Here is a 15,767-nt window from a genome sequence, read left to right as displayed (position 1 = left end):
TAGTAAATTTACAGTATACCATCTTGAATCCCAAAGGATCCAAATTCTACCATTCTGAGTTTATTGATATTTAGTAAAAATATCCAGTCAGGTACAATAGCTTTGCTCACTCTGTGTGAGTTATGTTCTTTTACTCTTGTCTCTATCAAGCCAACTAATTTGATATTCTTATTTTATATGTAGTGATGTAGCTCTTTTTGTTTATACATCTTATTGACTCCCCGATCATTCCAAAATAGCCAGTTGATCAACATGTAAGATGGCCTCGACCCCTGTCAAAGGGCAATATGTGTATATCTTCAGTCCCATGGGGTAATACCTCAAAAGGATTCTTCAGTTTAACAGCATAAAGCATAGGAAAGTTTGCCTAGTTAAACTTAGGGCTACTTTCCACTTGCTTCCCTCGATGACACTCTTTGGACATATGAGCATCATTTGGAGATTATCTGTTGTTTTGCCTTTGGCTAGTTTCTGGCATACTACTTGGGGAGGCAATATGCAAAACCTGCTGCTCAGTTGTTGTCATTGGTGCAAGTTGGTTTTGCTACTGCATAGGATGGCTATCAACTTTCAGTACAGGCCCTTTAGTTCTCCATTATATAGTCACTTTGTTGGGCTCCCTTATCTTCACATGTTGCTTAGTCCGTTGTTTAGCCTCTTGTGTATCTGGTCCCTTATGAGGAGCACACTTGTGATAAACTTTTTGGCATTAGTCACAGAAATCAGGTCTTTAATCATAACACACTCATTGCATTAACTGTCTCCCATTTGGATCCATGACACAGATCTCATTAGGTAATAACTTAGTCACAGTAATCTCAATTAACATTCTAACAAAAGATACCCTAGTTTTCTTAGTCGTACATTCATCAACAAATATAGGTGTACCAATAGCATTGGCTATTCTACTGAGTAAATCAGACCCCAACAGTTCATATGCAACTTTAGAAATTTGACCCAAAGGGGAATTTCAGTGATAACTTCCTCATTAAAATCAAATTTGAGGTCCATGGATTCAAGATCATAGGCCTATTATTGATGGAATAAGGCCCAGAATAATAGATCTCTTGCATGTCAGGAGCTGTTTGGAGTTTGACAGTGTAGTACCCTTCCTCATGCAGAAACACATCTGGTTCTGCAACATTTGCCCAATTGACATTGATATATCACTTCATATTATTATACCCTGATATCTCATCCAGTATGTACACAATTAGGGTACACTTCCATTTCTTTGTCTCAGATTCAACCTCATTTTTGTCCAATTGCACTCTGGCCATTTATGATCTATGGAGGAATATAAAATAAAGGCATACCATTTGATGTAGAGCGATTCTTCTGGAAGAGGTTAGACCATGGTTTAGGAGGTGCATCTGTCGGAGCAGGTGCAGGATTCCTCATCTCTCTAGGAGTCTAGGTTCCTCAACAGTTTTTACTATTCCATTCATTACTGTTCGATTCTTTGGCTGCTCCTTTGGTGCAGTCTCTGATTAGGGACAGTTTACAATTGATGAATGTGTTGTTAGATCTAGCTTTTTGAGACTCTAGAGTTAGAAGCACCTCCCATGTCCCTCCATTGAGCCCTGGTATCAGATTCCAGATCTGCATCTAGTGTATGTATAATTTGATCGATGTTATTGACCTTTGCTTGAATTCGCGAACTTATAGAAATACCTATAGTAGTAATAGGAGATTGTTTGGGCCTGCCACACCCTCTTCCCATGCCTCTCTATCACACCCTGAACCATGGCCTTAGTAACACGACATTCAGTGCCTGACTGCATGTGATCGAGCGAACCAACTAGATGGCTGGATCAACATGTGGTATAATTGTAAGCTGAATATAAACATGTAAGATGTTGATCTACTAAAGAGTTTGACTGAAATATCATAAATGCGGAAAGTACTAAAAAGTCTGCAAGTGTAAATGAGTAGCCGACAAGGCTAACACATAAAAGCCTGCTAATATCTGACTGACTGGACTATAGTCTGCGAAGCCTCTGAGAATACTGAAATGCTAATTGCTTACCGGGACAAGGTACCCGACATACCTTACTAACTGAAATACTATAAAGACTAAAAAAAATAGGGATAATGCCCTAAAAGACTAGGGCTCACCAATAGCGGATACGAGATGTTCTAGCAAGCAGAATCGTCAACCTGTAAATCGTTACCTGCATCGCGACATGCAGGCCCTGGGCAAAAAGGGACGTTAGTATATTTGAATTGCATTGGTATGTAAAACAACTGAAAGAAAGAACTGTAAATACTGAAATTGAAACTGAACTGATAACTGATAATTGAGAATTGATAACTGATAAACTGATAACTGAACAAGGAAGTAAGGATATGAATACTCCATCTTCTGAATGATGAACCATCTGTTTATCTGAATAAATAAACTGCGGCCTCAGGCCCAATATATATATGTACAAATTGTAATCTCGGGCACAAGTATACGTATACATAATTGCGGCCTCAGGCCCAAAAATACATAAAACATAAATTGCGGCCTCAGGCCCAAAGATCCATAAAGCATAAACTACGGTCTCAGACCCAAATACAGGTGTTCAATATTCATGGATTTAAAATCAGGAACTGAGAATTATACTACAATACATGATGCTAAAATACTGAATCATATTAAGTTACATGATACTGGAATGCAGAATAGAACTAGACTAGGATATGTATTCATCATAAATTAATTTGTCATAACTGAGGCTTATAGGATATTGAATGAATTAAGAACTAGGCCATCTAGAGAATAGAAATTCTAAAACTATTCATGGAACTGAGGCGTAATTACTTTCTGAGGAAATTCATAATTATCATAAAGAATGAGACGTAGAGAGAATCAGAAACATTCCCTAACGTAGAGAGTTAGCCTCACATACCTTAACTCTGGCCCTTTTTAAGAGTATCACAATGTTCGTCATCTCTTTCACGATAATCTATGGCAATGTATATCAAGAGGAACCAATATTAGCGCTAAGGCTCATGTTTTGGTAACTTAGGAATTTTATCAAACATCTTTTTTTGGCCTAAAGTCTCATAGCCCTCATTAATGGTATTTTCTTCACTCAATTCTCATTCTACTACTTCTAAGTGATTTTACAATCCCAAATAGATGTAACTAACACTATTTCTCATCACGCAAATGATTATAACAATCTTAAGTCAACAATGCAAAACCCTAGCATAGTTTATTTGATTCCCTTTATCAAACCCATATACTATTCTCCCAAAAACTCGTTAATTCATAGTTATAAATGATTAAGGAGTAGAAGCATTACCTTTTTGAAGTTCAATCCTCTTGAATTCGAGTTCTAGGGTTTCTTTTCTCAACAATGGTGTCTCGATCGAATATCTAATGATTTGAAGGATTTAACCATGTTAATAAGGGTTTGAAGAATTGAAATTAACTTAGAATCATTGTTAGAACTTACCTTGGATGATGGAGGGACCTCGGGGAAGTTAGGTTCTTGAGAGCTTCCATTTCTGGAGTAAATTTTCGTGTTTGGGGGTGTGGGGGACGATGTAGGGCTTTTAAATAAGTGTACACGTCCCAAAATTGAGGAGAAAATAAAAGTAGCTCGGATAAATATCGTTGATGCGGGGCATCATCAGAGGCGCCAAAATAACAGTGCAAGGCGCCATCACAGGCGCCAAAACTACATGGACTTGCATTGTCACGGGTTCGGTTAATGCCTTGGACAATGCCTTGCATTGTTAGGGGTACTAAGGTTAATTCCCTGGACAGTGCCTTGCACTGTCTATGGCTGTGAGTTTTCTTGGCCTTGCACTATCTAAGGCTGTGAATTTTCATGGCCTTGCACCGTCTAAGGGTGTAAGACAGACCTCCCATAAACTTAGTAGATTTTATTGAATTTTTTATACCTCACTCTCAGTCTTGATTCCAAAATAACTGTTTCCACTCATACTCATCCCGATAGGACTTCATATGTCTAAAAGGTCACATTAATACTCATTTAAAGCATCCACAACTAATCCGGATTTACAAAGTGTTACATTATCTCCCCCTTGGGATCATTCGTCCTCGAATGATTGTCCTGATTATAGCTACGACTAACTGTGGACCTTAAACAGGACTGATAGAAATATGTGAACACTGAAATGTCATGAACACATGTATATTAAACTGAATGAATGCACGATTACTGAACTGCTGAGATACTAAACTCAAACTGAATGGCTACTGAACTGACTGAATACTGAAAGACACGAAGATTATAATATTGGGGTATAAATGAGAAGGTTAGTTACCTTCTACATTTTCCACTTGCTCTTTAAAGAGATGTGGATATCTGGACTTCATGTCCTCTTTGGCTTCCCACGTAGCCTCTTCAACCTTTTGATTCCTCTAAAGCACTTTCATTGAAACAATTTCCTTAGTTCTGAGCTTGTGGATTTGACGATCAAGAATAGCCACTGGAATTTCTTTGTAAGTCAAGCTATCTTTAACCCCTATAATCTCTGTAAGAACCATAAGAGAAGGGTCTCCAATGAATTTCTTCAACATAGACACATGAAACAGTGGTGTACAACAACTAATTCTTGTAGAAATTGTAACTCATAAGCCACGTGCCCAATCCTTCGCAGGATTCTATATGGCCTAATATAGCGGGGACTAAGCTTACCCTTCTTCCCAAATTTCATAACACCTTTCATAGGCGAAACTTTCAAAAACACCCAATCATCAACTTGGAACTCTAAGTCTCTATGCCACATGTCCGAATAGGACTTTTGGTGACTTTGAGACGTCTTCAAATGCTCTTGAATCAACTTGACTTTCTCCATAGCCTGATAGACCAAATCGGGTCCTAATAACTCTGCTTCACCAACTTCAAACCAATCAATTGGTAATCTATACCTTCACCCATACAGAGCTTCGTACGATTCCATCTTGATACTAGAGTGGTAGCTATTATTATAAACAATCTCAATCAGGGGTATATGATCATTATTACCTTTAAAATTGATAACAGACGCACTCAACATATCCTCGAAGTCTGAATGGTGCGCTCTGCCTGACTATCTGTCTGAGGATGAAAGGTTGTGCTGAGGTTCACCCTTGTTCCCAATCCTTTCTAAAATGATTTCCAAAAGTTCGTTGTGAACTGAGCTCTACGATCTGAGATGATGGAAAAAGGAGTCCCATGCAATCGGACAATTTCCTAGATATACAACTTGGCATAATCCTCTACTGAATCTGTAGTCTTTACTGGCAAGAAGTGAGCTGACTTGGTAAGTTGGTCTACAATCTGACTTGGTAAGTTGGTCTACAATCACCCAAATAGAATTATGCTTCCGAAATAAGCAAGGTAAACATGTTATGAAGTCCATGTTTATCATCTCCAAATTCTAAACGGGAATTTCTATACTTTGAGCCAAACCACCAGGCCTCTGGTGTTCGACTTTCACCTGCTAAAAATTTGAACACTTAGCCACAAAATCTGCTATGTTCTTTTTCATGTCGTTCCACCAATAGATCTCCTTATGATCATGATACATCTTTGTGGAACCTGGGTAAATAGAATAGCTGGAATTGTGGGCTTCTGACATAATCCGCTCTCTGAGCCCATCTGCATGGGGAACGCATAGTCTGCCTCTGTACCTCAAAGTACCATAATCTCCCCCTTGTTCAAAAGCCATAGTCTTGTATTTGTGAATACCCTCCTTCAGCTGCAATAAGTAGGGATCACTGAATTGTTTTTCCTTCACTTCGGCTACTAAGGAGGATTCAGCCATGTTCTGAAGAACAACGCCACCATCTTCAGAGTCCAAAAGACGAACTCCTAGACTTGCTAAGCAGTGAACTTCCTTCGTCATAGTTCTCTTGTCTGCTTCAACATGAGCTAACCTTCCTATAGAACACCGACTGAGAGCATCAGCTACAATATTTGCTTTCCTCGGATGATAGAGGATATCAACTTCATAATCCTTGAGCAATTCGATCCACGTTCTTTGACGAAGACTCAATTCTCTTTGCTTGATGATGTACTGCCAATTTTTATGATCTATGAAAATATCAACATGCACTACATACAAATAATGGCGCCAGATCTTTAGCATAAATACCACCGCACCTAACTCAAGATCATAAGTCGGATAATTCTTCTCGTGAGCCCTGAGCTGTCTTGATGCGTAGGCCATGACTTTACCGTATTGCATTAACACACGTCCAAGACCAAACCCTGAAGCATCACAAAAAACAATGAACCCTTATGTTCCTTCCGGTAGAGTCAAGACTGGAGCTAAAGTCAACCTCTTCTTCAACTCCTCAAAACTTTTCTCGCAAGCATCTGACCACTGAAAGTTGACCTTCTTTTGAGTCAGTCTAGTCAAAGGGGACGAGATAGAGGAAAATCCCTCTACAAAATGCATGTAATAGCCTGCTAGACCAAAAACACTTCTTATATCGGATACTGGGGTGGGTCTAGGCCAATTCTTCACTGCCTCTATTTTTTGAAAATCCACCTTCACGCCTTTGCCTAAGATGACATGGCCCAAAAACGCTACTGATTTCAACCGGAATTCACACTTAGAAAAATTTTCATATAACTTGTGATCCTACAATGTATGCAACACAATTCTTAGATGTTCTGCATGGTGCATATTGCTATGGGAATAAATCAAGATATCATAAATAAACACAATAACAAACAAATCAAGATAAGGCTTGAAGACCCTATTCATAAGGCCCATGAAAGTTGTTGGTGCATTCGTTAAACCAAACGACAATACTAAAAATTCGAAATGCCCATAACGAGTTATGAAAGCTGTTTTAGGAATATCAACTTCCTTAACCTTCAACTGATGGTACCCCGATCTGAGGTCAATCTTAGAATAACACTGGGCATCCTGAAGTTGATCAAATAAATCATCTATTCTAGGAAGAGGGTACTTGTTCTTGATGGTGACTTTATTCAACTGACGATAGTCAATGTACATGCGCAAAGACCCATCATTTTTCCGGGCAAACAAGACCGGTGTTCCCCAAGGTTAGACACTTGGCCTTATAAATCCCTTATCTAGAAGATCTTTCAACTGGACTTTTTGCTCTTTCAACTCTGCTGGAACTATTCTATAAGGTGGAATAGATATTGAATTAGTAACAGGGAGTAGATCAATTCCAAAGTCAATCTCCATATTGGGAGGGACTCCAGGAAGATCTTCAGGAAACACTTATGGGAACTCATTTACAATTGGTACTGACTGGAAAGTGGGAATCTGAGTATCTGCATCCCCAACTCGAACCAGGTGATAGATATACCCTTTAGAAATCATCCTTTTGTCTTTAAGGTAGGAAATAAACCTACCCCTAAGTGTTACTGCATCACCCTTCAATTCTAAGATTGGTTCACCGGGAAATTTGAAACTTACTATTTTGGTTCTATAACCCATTGTGGCATAACAAGACTCTAACCAATCCATGCCCATGATTATCGAAGTCTACCATCTCCAATTCTACTAAATCTGATACAGTAAGGCGATGATATACTTTGACTGGATATCCCCTATAGATACATCTAGCTATAACTGATTCTCCAACTGAAGTGGATACTTCAAAGGGTTCACACAACTTTTCTGGTTCTATCCCAAATTTCTTAGCAATATATAGGGTTGGTTACATAAGATAGGATGGATCCCAGATCCATAAGAGCATAAACATCAAAAGTGAAGACTGTTAGCATACCTGTGACAACATCTCCACGAGCTTATGTATCCTAACGGCCTGTCAGTGCATACAAGAGGGTTTGACCACCCCCCGTATTATAGGACTTTGCTGCACCACGCCCTTATTGGGCTTGAGAGTTATGAGAGGCTACTGAATTAGTGGACTAGCTAAATTGCCTCTATTACTCTGCCTATCTGATGGACAATCCTCAAGAAGTGGCCCTGCTGAACGCACCCAAAGCAACCATTTGTGCCCAAACGACACAACCCTAGGTGCCTCTTACTACACGTGTTGCAAATAGGGTAACCAGGGACTCTGTAGCCCATACTAGCCTGTGACTGTGAGTCTGCTGCTCTGAAATTCTAGTTTTTCTTTTTAAACTTGAACCTCTGAACTGGTGCACTAGCTGAAGATGGTGCAGGTCCTGATTTTGGTTTCTTGAAGAACTGACGATTACAACCTCCTTAAAATCCCCCATGGCTGAAACTTCCTACAGACTTAGCTCTCTTGTTGAATTCCCTGTCCTTCTCTCTCTGTAGCCGCTCTTCTTCCTTCAGACTGTCTTCGTTCCCTTGAACAAAGGCAACCATCTTAGTAATGGTCATGTCATTGGTCTGAGCAACTATATTAGCATCAACAAACAAGTCATCTAAAAGCCCCAACACAAATCGCCTAACTCTGGCCCTCATATCATGTACCATTTCCGGAGCATACTTGGTCAGAGAGATGAACTTGAGGTAGTACTTATTCACACTCATCTCATTCTGTTTGAGTCTCTCAAACTCTAAAGCCTTAGCTTCCAAGACCTTAATGGGTAGAAAATGCTCAAGAAATGCATCTGCAAACTCCTTCCAAGTCATAGGAGCCGCATCCTCCCCTCGAAACTCTTCCCATATTTCATACAAAGTGTTAGCAACATCCTTCAGACACTCACCCCTCAGTGTCTGTAGCGCTTGGGCTGAAGGAGCCCATGCGGAGTCTGTACACACCCCTAGTGAGCGTAGGTACCTACTGAGTGCGAGTGCCGAGTGCTGAGTGACTGGGAGGCATGAGTGATGGTGAGGAATGCCCGAGTGGAAAGAGTGATTGTGAGGTATGCCCGAGTGGAACGAGTGACTGTGAGGTTTGCCCGAGGGGCTGTATATGAGTGATGTTCTGCCCGAGGGGCTGTTTATGATTTTATCATTGAGTTGCATTGTATTGGCATGCACACATGACATACATGCATAGAGATGTATTTTCTCGTGCTGTACAACATCACATCATTCATGATTTCTCACATATTTTTGACAGATGGGCATAGTGATGCATTTGTTTTTACACGGGTTATCCGGAAGGAAAATGAAACATCTTATTTATTATTGACAAGATTTTGGGAGAAATTTATTGTTTTCAAACTATTTATATTATTGGAAACTTCGGCAAACGATTTGGGTTTTCACTGAGATATTTGAAAGGAAGAACTATAATTTTTGAAATTATTATTTGGCTGAGTATTTTATCCCTGAGTTATTTCTGATATTATTTGCTTTATATTGTTATGGATTGTTGTGGACTATTAGTTTTGGACCCGACCTTGGTGGAAGCTCGTCACTACTTTCAACCTATGGCTAGGTTTGTTACTTACTCAGTACATGGGGTCGGTTGTACTGATACTACACTTCTGCACATTATGTGCAGATGTTGGCTGTTGTTGTCATCAATAAAGTTTTGCGGATCCTCATCCTTTCTGGACCCTGTGAAAACTAGGGGTTTCATGTTGAGGAATTCCCTGGACCTGGAACTACCCGTCTCATCAACAACAGTTGTTCCCTGCCTTTAAGCCTGAGTAGCAACAATTTGGGTGAACAATATGATAGCTCCCCTGACATCCATGTCTGAAGCAATGGGCACTGAGCCCGATGCAACTCCCTGGGCCGGAGTGACCTCCTCCTGAGCAGCATTAGCCGTAGCCCCCTGGCTAGTAGCTGAGGCCCTCGTGGTATACTTTCTTTTTGCAGGCATTTTCTGAAATACATAGTTTTCACGAGTTAGAAGGATTCCTGAAAGCATAGCTCTAACTGCAGGATCTAGAGTATGAAAGAAATTAAACAATCCTAGATATCTTAGTGGTCAACCGCTTATACGTCTGGCGCGCACACATACATAAAAATGACCCCACTATACATAACTCCATAGACTCCCTAGGAATCTTAAACCTAGGCTCTGATACCAAGCTTTGTCTTGCCCCAAACTATGGCATGGGCGTAAAACGACACTAGGTGCCTGAGTGTATGTGATCGAGCGAACCAACTGGATGACTGAATCAACATATGATATGACTGTAAGCTGAATATAAACATGCAACATATTGATATACTAAAGAGTCTGACTGAAATATCATAAATGCGTAAAGTACTGAAAAGTCTGCAAGTGTAAATGAGTAGCCGACATGGCTAACATATAAAAACCTACTAATATCTAACTGACTAGACTATAGTCTGCGAAGCCTTTGAGAATACTGAAATGCTAACTGTTTACCTGAAAAAGGTCCCCGACATACCTTACTAACTGAAATACTATAAAGACTAAAAAAAGAATGATAATGCCCCAAAAGACTAAGGCTCACCAATAGCGGATACGATGTAATACCACATGTTTATATAAGGGCATATTAGTCTTTTAACATAACTTAAACTAAAAATAAATAACAAAAGATGAATCAGGGCCAAGCCACTACGTTAGCAGAAGTAAAAAGGAATAGGGGCAAAGTAATTGAGTTTGGCAGAGGCGAAACTCACATAAGCGATCGAAGGGAACGACGAGTGGGTCTGCTTCTTTCTAGCGAAGGGATTCACGAAGCAGGAGAACAAATTAGGTAATTAAATTCTAAATGTTTCCAGGGTAATCTATCAGAGATTCCCTTTACGCAATACCTAGCATACTATTAGTTATTATTTCACTAATTAAGGGTAGAAAAAAGACTAACAACTTAAGATATTCTTATTTAGCAAAATAATGAATTCCTATTAAATTGACTGAAGAATCTTTTAGGTTATACCGACACTCTAATGTACATGCTAGAAATATTTAGTACAAGTAATAATTGAGGGGAAGAATACAACTTTTGTGCAAACGAAATAAATTCTTCTTTCCTTATACAAATAGTTGTATCGATCGCAATGTAAGAACAAACAGAGAATCATTGCTCGGTTCCAAAGGAATAAAAATAGGGGAATTAATCCGATTAGAAGGATTGGATCAGCAATGTTGGTAATTCACAGAGTTAATACATAGATTGGTTTTTGTTACAAGCAGGTAGTTGAAGAAGTTGAACAAAGTGCTCGAGGTGGCGCGTTGGGTATTCCTGCACGAGTATTATGAGTGATAATCTTACCATGATTTGTGTTTTCATGACCTGCATGGTTTATATATGATTTTAAAAATAAATGTGTTACCGATGCTTTGAAATTGCATGTGGGACATGTGCTTTACTTGATATGGTACAGAACAATTTACTTCAGATGTTTAGCGGCTAATCAAAATGTTTTCACCGTACTAGATATGTTTTTCCGTTATTTGAGATGTTACAGTTATTTAAATTATTCTCACTATTACTAGACATTGCATGTTTTACTGTTACTTGAGACATGATTACCGTTACCGAAATAAAATTATAAGATTTGATAAGAAATGATATGCCCTTTATTATTTTGAAAATGCTTTCGTACTAGTATTTACTGCTTACAAGAAAGAGTATAAATGGGAGGAGACTTTGAAGGATCCCGTAGCTAATGACGGGTTCGTTAGACCTGGTGCACCTTGTATTTATATATTACCGATTACAGCTATAGCCCTCGCTAGTGGGAAGGTAGAACTAGCATACAATTACAGTTTTCCCTCGAGTAGGGACCTACAGATATATTTGACTCCTTTTACGAAGGGGTCAATACAGTGATACATATTACATGATCCTTTCTTGGAAACCTCCCAAACATAAAAATTTGCTATGAGACAGTGTTTACCGAGTTTATTACTAATTTGTTAAATTGATTTATGTTACAGGAAACACAAGAATGTACTGATTATATTTTTCATTTTAGAAAGGGCATTCTTATGATATTTTCTGCTTAATATACTAGCATATTTTCTGACTTGTCCCCATTAAAAACGGTTGTAGTTAAGTGTTATTACTCACTGAGTTAGCGACTCACTCCCCGCTATTTTTTTTTACAGAGACAGCAGTTGACGTGAGCGAGAATTTCGTTAATTATAGTACACGAGTTGATAGATCCTGGTGAGCCCCGTACTTGTTCGTGTGGGCGAAGAGTTTAATTATTATCATCGTCTTTTCTTTTGAACTCTTAGAGTCGCTCCATAGTCATTTTTATTAGTGTCATTAGTAATCATTCGTTATGTTAGACTAGTTACTAGTATTGCACATTCTTTCCGTATTTTGAGATGGGCTTAGTATTATTATGGTAATGTTGGTAAAAACTCATTTTTGATTTTCATGAAGATTGTGGTTGATTTATGTGAATATTGGTTGATTGTATTTTGTTTATGAGACAGAAAAACTTTTGGATAGTCCTAAAACAGGGGAGACTCTGTCCGATATTCTGTAAAATACCAATGAAACTTACTTGGGAGCACTTGCTTCTAAGCACCGGTCATGATCCTAAATTGGGTCGTGACAATATTGGTATCAGAGCTCTAGGTTATTCCTGTGACTAATAGAGCACACATTAGTAGTAGAATCTCAATTATGGTTATGTAGCCGGCCATTCCCATAATCGTGATTCTTCGAAGATGTGATAGGATTTGTCTTGTCTTTCTTTCTTATTCCTCCATTCGTGTGTGGTGATTAAGGTCAAATAACTGAATCTAATATTACTTATCCTATTCATGTATGGCTCAGACCAATTACCCGATAATAGAATTCGGCTAGAGGTTCAAAGATATCAGATTTCGCAAATAGACATGCAACCATCTCCCAGCAAAGAAATGCTACATAAGTAGTATACAAGACTAGTGAAATGTTCATTGTACGACCGTGAGTTGCTTCCATATTTGTAAGATACGTAATAGAGTTCATTTCGGAAATTTGTTCTAGTCCACCACTATAGCGATAGAGAAATGCTATCACAAAAAGTACTTACCTTCGTGAAAATAAAAGAAAATAAAATTGAGATCTTGATAGATATAGTGGATAAACATGAGAAGAATAATCAACAGAATATGTCTCTAGAGTCCTCATGCACCTAGAAGATTGTAGGGAACAACGAAGTATCCATAATAAAGTTCCTAAAGTTAAAACTATCAAGTTTACTATTTCTGATAGTTCCGAGGATCCTTAAAGATTTTTAGTAAACTACTTACCATATTACGAGCTATAGGATATTTCATGAAGCGGTTTTTGGAACAAGAAACTTTTAGACTAGAGAACATGGTGAATACATGAAATGTGGGATGCCAACAAGAGCAACACAACTAATTTGGGAATGATTTCACTAAAGTATTTATGAATCATTTCCCTCTTGACAGTTTGTGACGTAAGCTTGCCAGCTAAATCGTTTAAGAAATTGATTTAGACGATGGGATACTTACATATAGATCCAAAACTTTCTCAGCTAGATATGCAAGCAACATATTAAGTTTAGAGGCTTATTGAAAGATTGGTTAATTATTTAAACAAGGTAGTAATTGTATATACGAAAACTTAAACCTATTCTGTAGCAGTTGTATTTACCAGAAAGATTGAAAATATGGACATGATAGGCGTTAGGGGTGGACATATTTCGGTCTGAACCAAAGAAACTAACCGAACTGAAAATATTTTTAGTTCGGTTATTCGGTTTTTTCGGTCGGTTTCAGTTTATCGGTTCGGTTTTCGGTTATTAATTTATTTGGTTCGGTTAACCAAAAAATTAAATTATTAGCATATAGATTCTTTAAGTTATATATAGGCTAAGCCCATAGGTAATATAATATATGCCCAATTTTGAAGTCCATCAAAGACCCAATCCAAATAAGTAACCCAATCGGCTATTCCTAATTTCCCATTCCTTAAGACTTTTAACTCTAACGAAACTTATCATTTTATTCTAACTTACCAAAATTTTGAAAGAAAACCAACAAATTCGTCAGTTCAATTATTACATAGGGAGATCCCAATATGATAATGTTCAAACCGAAAATCGATTAGAAATAAACCGAACCGAAATTAGAAAATCGAACTGAACCGAACTTATTTCAGTTCGGTTTCGGTTACTACTTTTACAAAATCAAAAATCAAATAACCGAACTGAACCAACCGAACGCCCACCCCTAATAGACATGAAATAACTCATATAAGAAGATCGAGATTAGATATCTTTTTAGTATGGATTTTAATATGAGTCAAAGATTTAAAAATCAAGGACATTTTGAGATATTAAGCGGTCCTCTTTGGGTTACCACTTATGTGAAAAATCTATAGTATTGAGACATGTGTTTAAAGCTTTTAAGATTCAAGTTAAGAGAAGGAAACTGTCACGACCGCATTTCACTCTCCGTAGGATGTCGTGATGGCACCTAGTCTCTAAGACTAGGTAAACCTAATAAATTTACGGAAATACATAATATAAAACTGAAGCCCAATTCTCAACACATGAAATAATTATAAAACTGCCATTCAATAATTACAACTCTCAAAACCCAGTAGAAATAAGTCACAAGCTTCTAAGAGCAAATACTAAGTGTCTTTATACATCAGAGTCTAAAGAAAAATAAAGAAAACAACATAGTAAGGATAGGGGGACTCTGAGGTCTGCGGACGCTGGCAGATATACCTTGAAGTCTCCACGTACGGTCCAACTCACTGGTATCTAGTCTGGTGGGAAGAACTTGGATCTGCACAAAATGATGTGCAGAAGTGTAGTATGAGTACACCACAACGGTACGCAATAAGTACCAAGCCTAACCTCGGTAGAGTAGTGACGAGGTCAGTACCCTACTGATTTAAAAGAAAAATAAGGCAGAAGATATAATAATATTTTGAAATGACTGAGAATTTAAACAATAAGAAGTTTCAGAAAATATCAGCACAACAAATAGAGGTAAACAACAAGGGGCACTCCTGAGGTACCGCCTCGTAATCCTAAATGTAAATATGCATGACAAGAGGAATCTTCCGAGGTACCTCCTCGTAGTCCCAAAGTAAATATGCAAGACAAGGGGATCTCCCGAGTAAACGTCTCGTAGTTCCAAAGTAATTATGCAAGAAATGGGGGATCTCCCGAGTAAACGCCTCATAGTCCCAAAGTATATATGCACTATAGAGGGACCTCCCAAGTAATTGCCTCATAGTCCCAAAGTAAATATGCAGTATATGGGGATCTCCCGAGTAAATGCCTCGTAGTCCCAAAGTAAATATGCAGTGCAGGGGAATCTCTTGAGGAACCGTCTCGTAGTCCCAACTTTTTATTCGTTAGCCATACGGAAACCACCCGAGGCCTCCGAGACCTCAACCAAACATACCAACCACTCCTAAAATATTATACGGAGTTAGTCGAGCCTTTAAATCACATCAAACAATGCTAAAAACACGAATTGCACATCGATTCAAGCCTAATGAACTTTAAAACTTCAAATTTTTATATCCGATGCCGAAACCTATCAAATCAAACCTGATTGACCTCAAATTTAGCACACAAGTCATAATTGACACTACATACCTATTTTATCTTCCGAAATTGGAATCTGACCCCGATATCAAAAAGTCCACTCCCGGTCAAATTTTCAAAATTCATTAAATTTTCAACTTTCGCCAATTGACGTTAAAATAACCTACGGACCTCCGATTAAACATTCAAACATGCTCCTAAGACCAAAATCACCCTAAGAACTATAGGAACCGTCAAAACTCCATTCCGGATTCGTCTTCACGCAGTTCAAACTACGGTCAATTCCTATGACTTAAGCTTCCATTATAGGGACTAGGTGTCCTATTTCACTCAGAAACCAAAAACAAATCCTCTCGACAAGTTATATAACCACTAAATGAAGTAGAGGGAGCAATAAATAGGGGTTCAAGGCTAATTTTGTC

General features: G+C 38.3%; 1 protein-coding gene across 1 annotated transcript; it reads right to left on the bottom strand.

Moving 5' to 3' along the window:
• Nucleotides 1–8,166: 8,166 nt before the first annotated feature.
• LOC138891978 (uncharacterized) lies at nt 8,167–8,562 on the bottom strand. The gene has a single exon (XM_070175668.1). The coding sequence runs from the start codon at nt 8,560–8,562 to the stop codon at nt 8,167–8,169; it is 396 nt and encodes a 131-aa protein (XP_070031769.1).
• Between the last annotated feature and the right edge of the window lie 7,205 nt (nt 8,563–15,767).

This window comes from Nicotiana tomentosiformis, chromosome 5 (genome assembly GCF_000390325.3).
Source record: "Nicotiana tomentosiformis chromosome 5, ASM39032v3, whole genome shotgun sequence".
NCBI lineage: Eukaryota > Viridiplantae > Streptophyta > Magnoliopsida > Solanales > Solanaceae > Nicotiana > Nicotiana tomentosiformis.
This window is presented reverse-complemented; position numbering and strand designations above follow the sequence as displayed.

Excerpts from the sequence above, each read along its gene's own strand:
- LOC138891978 (XM_070175668.1), bottom strand. The coding sequence starts at position 8,562 with ATGACTTGGAAGGAGTTTGCAGATGCATTTCTTGAGCATTTTCTACCC.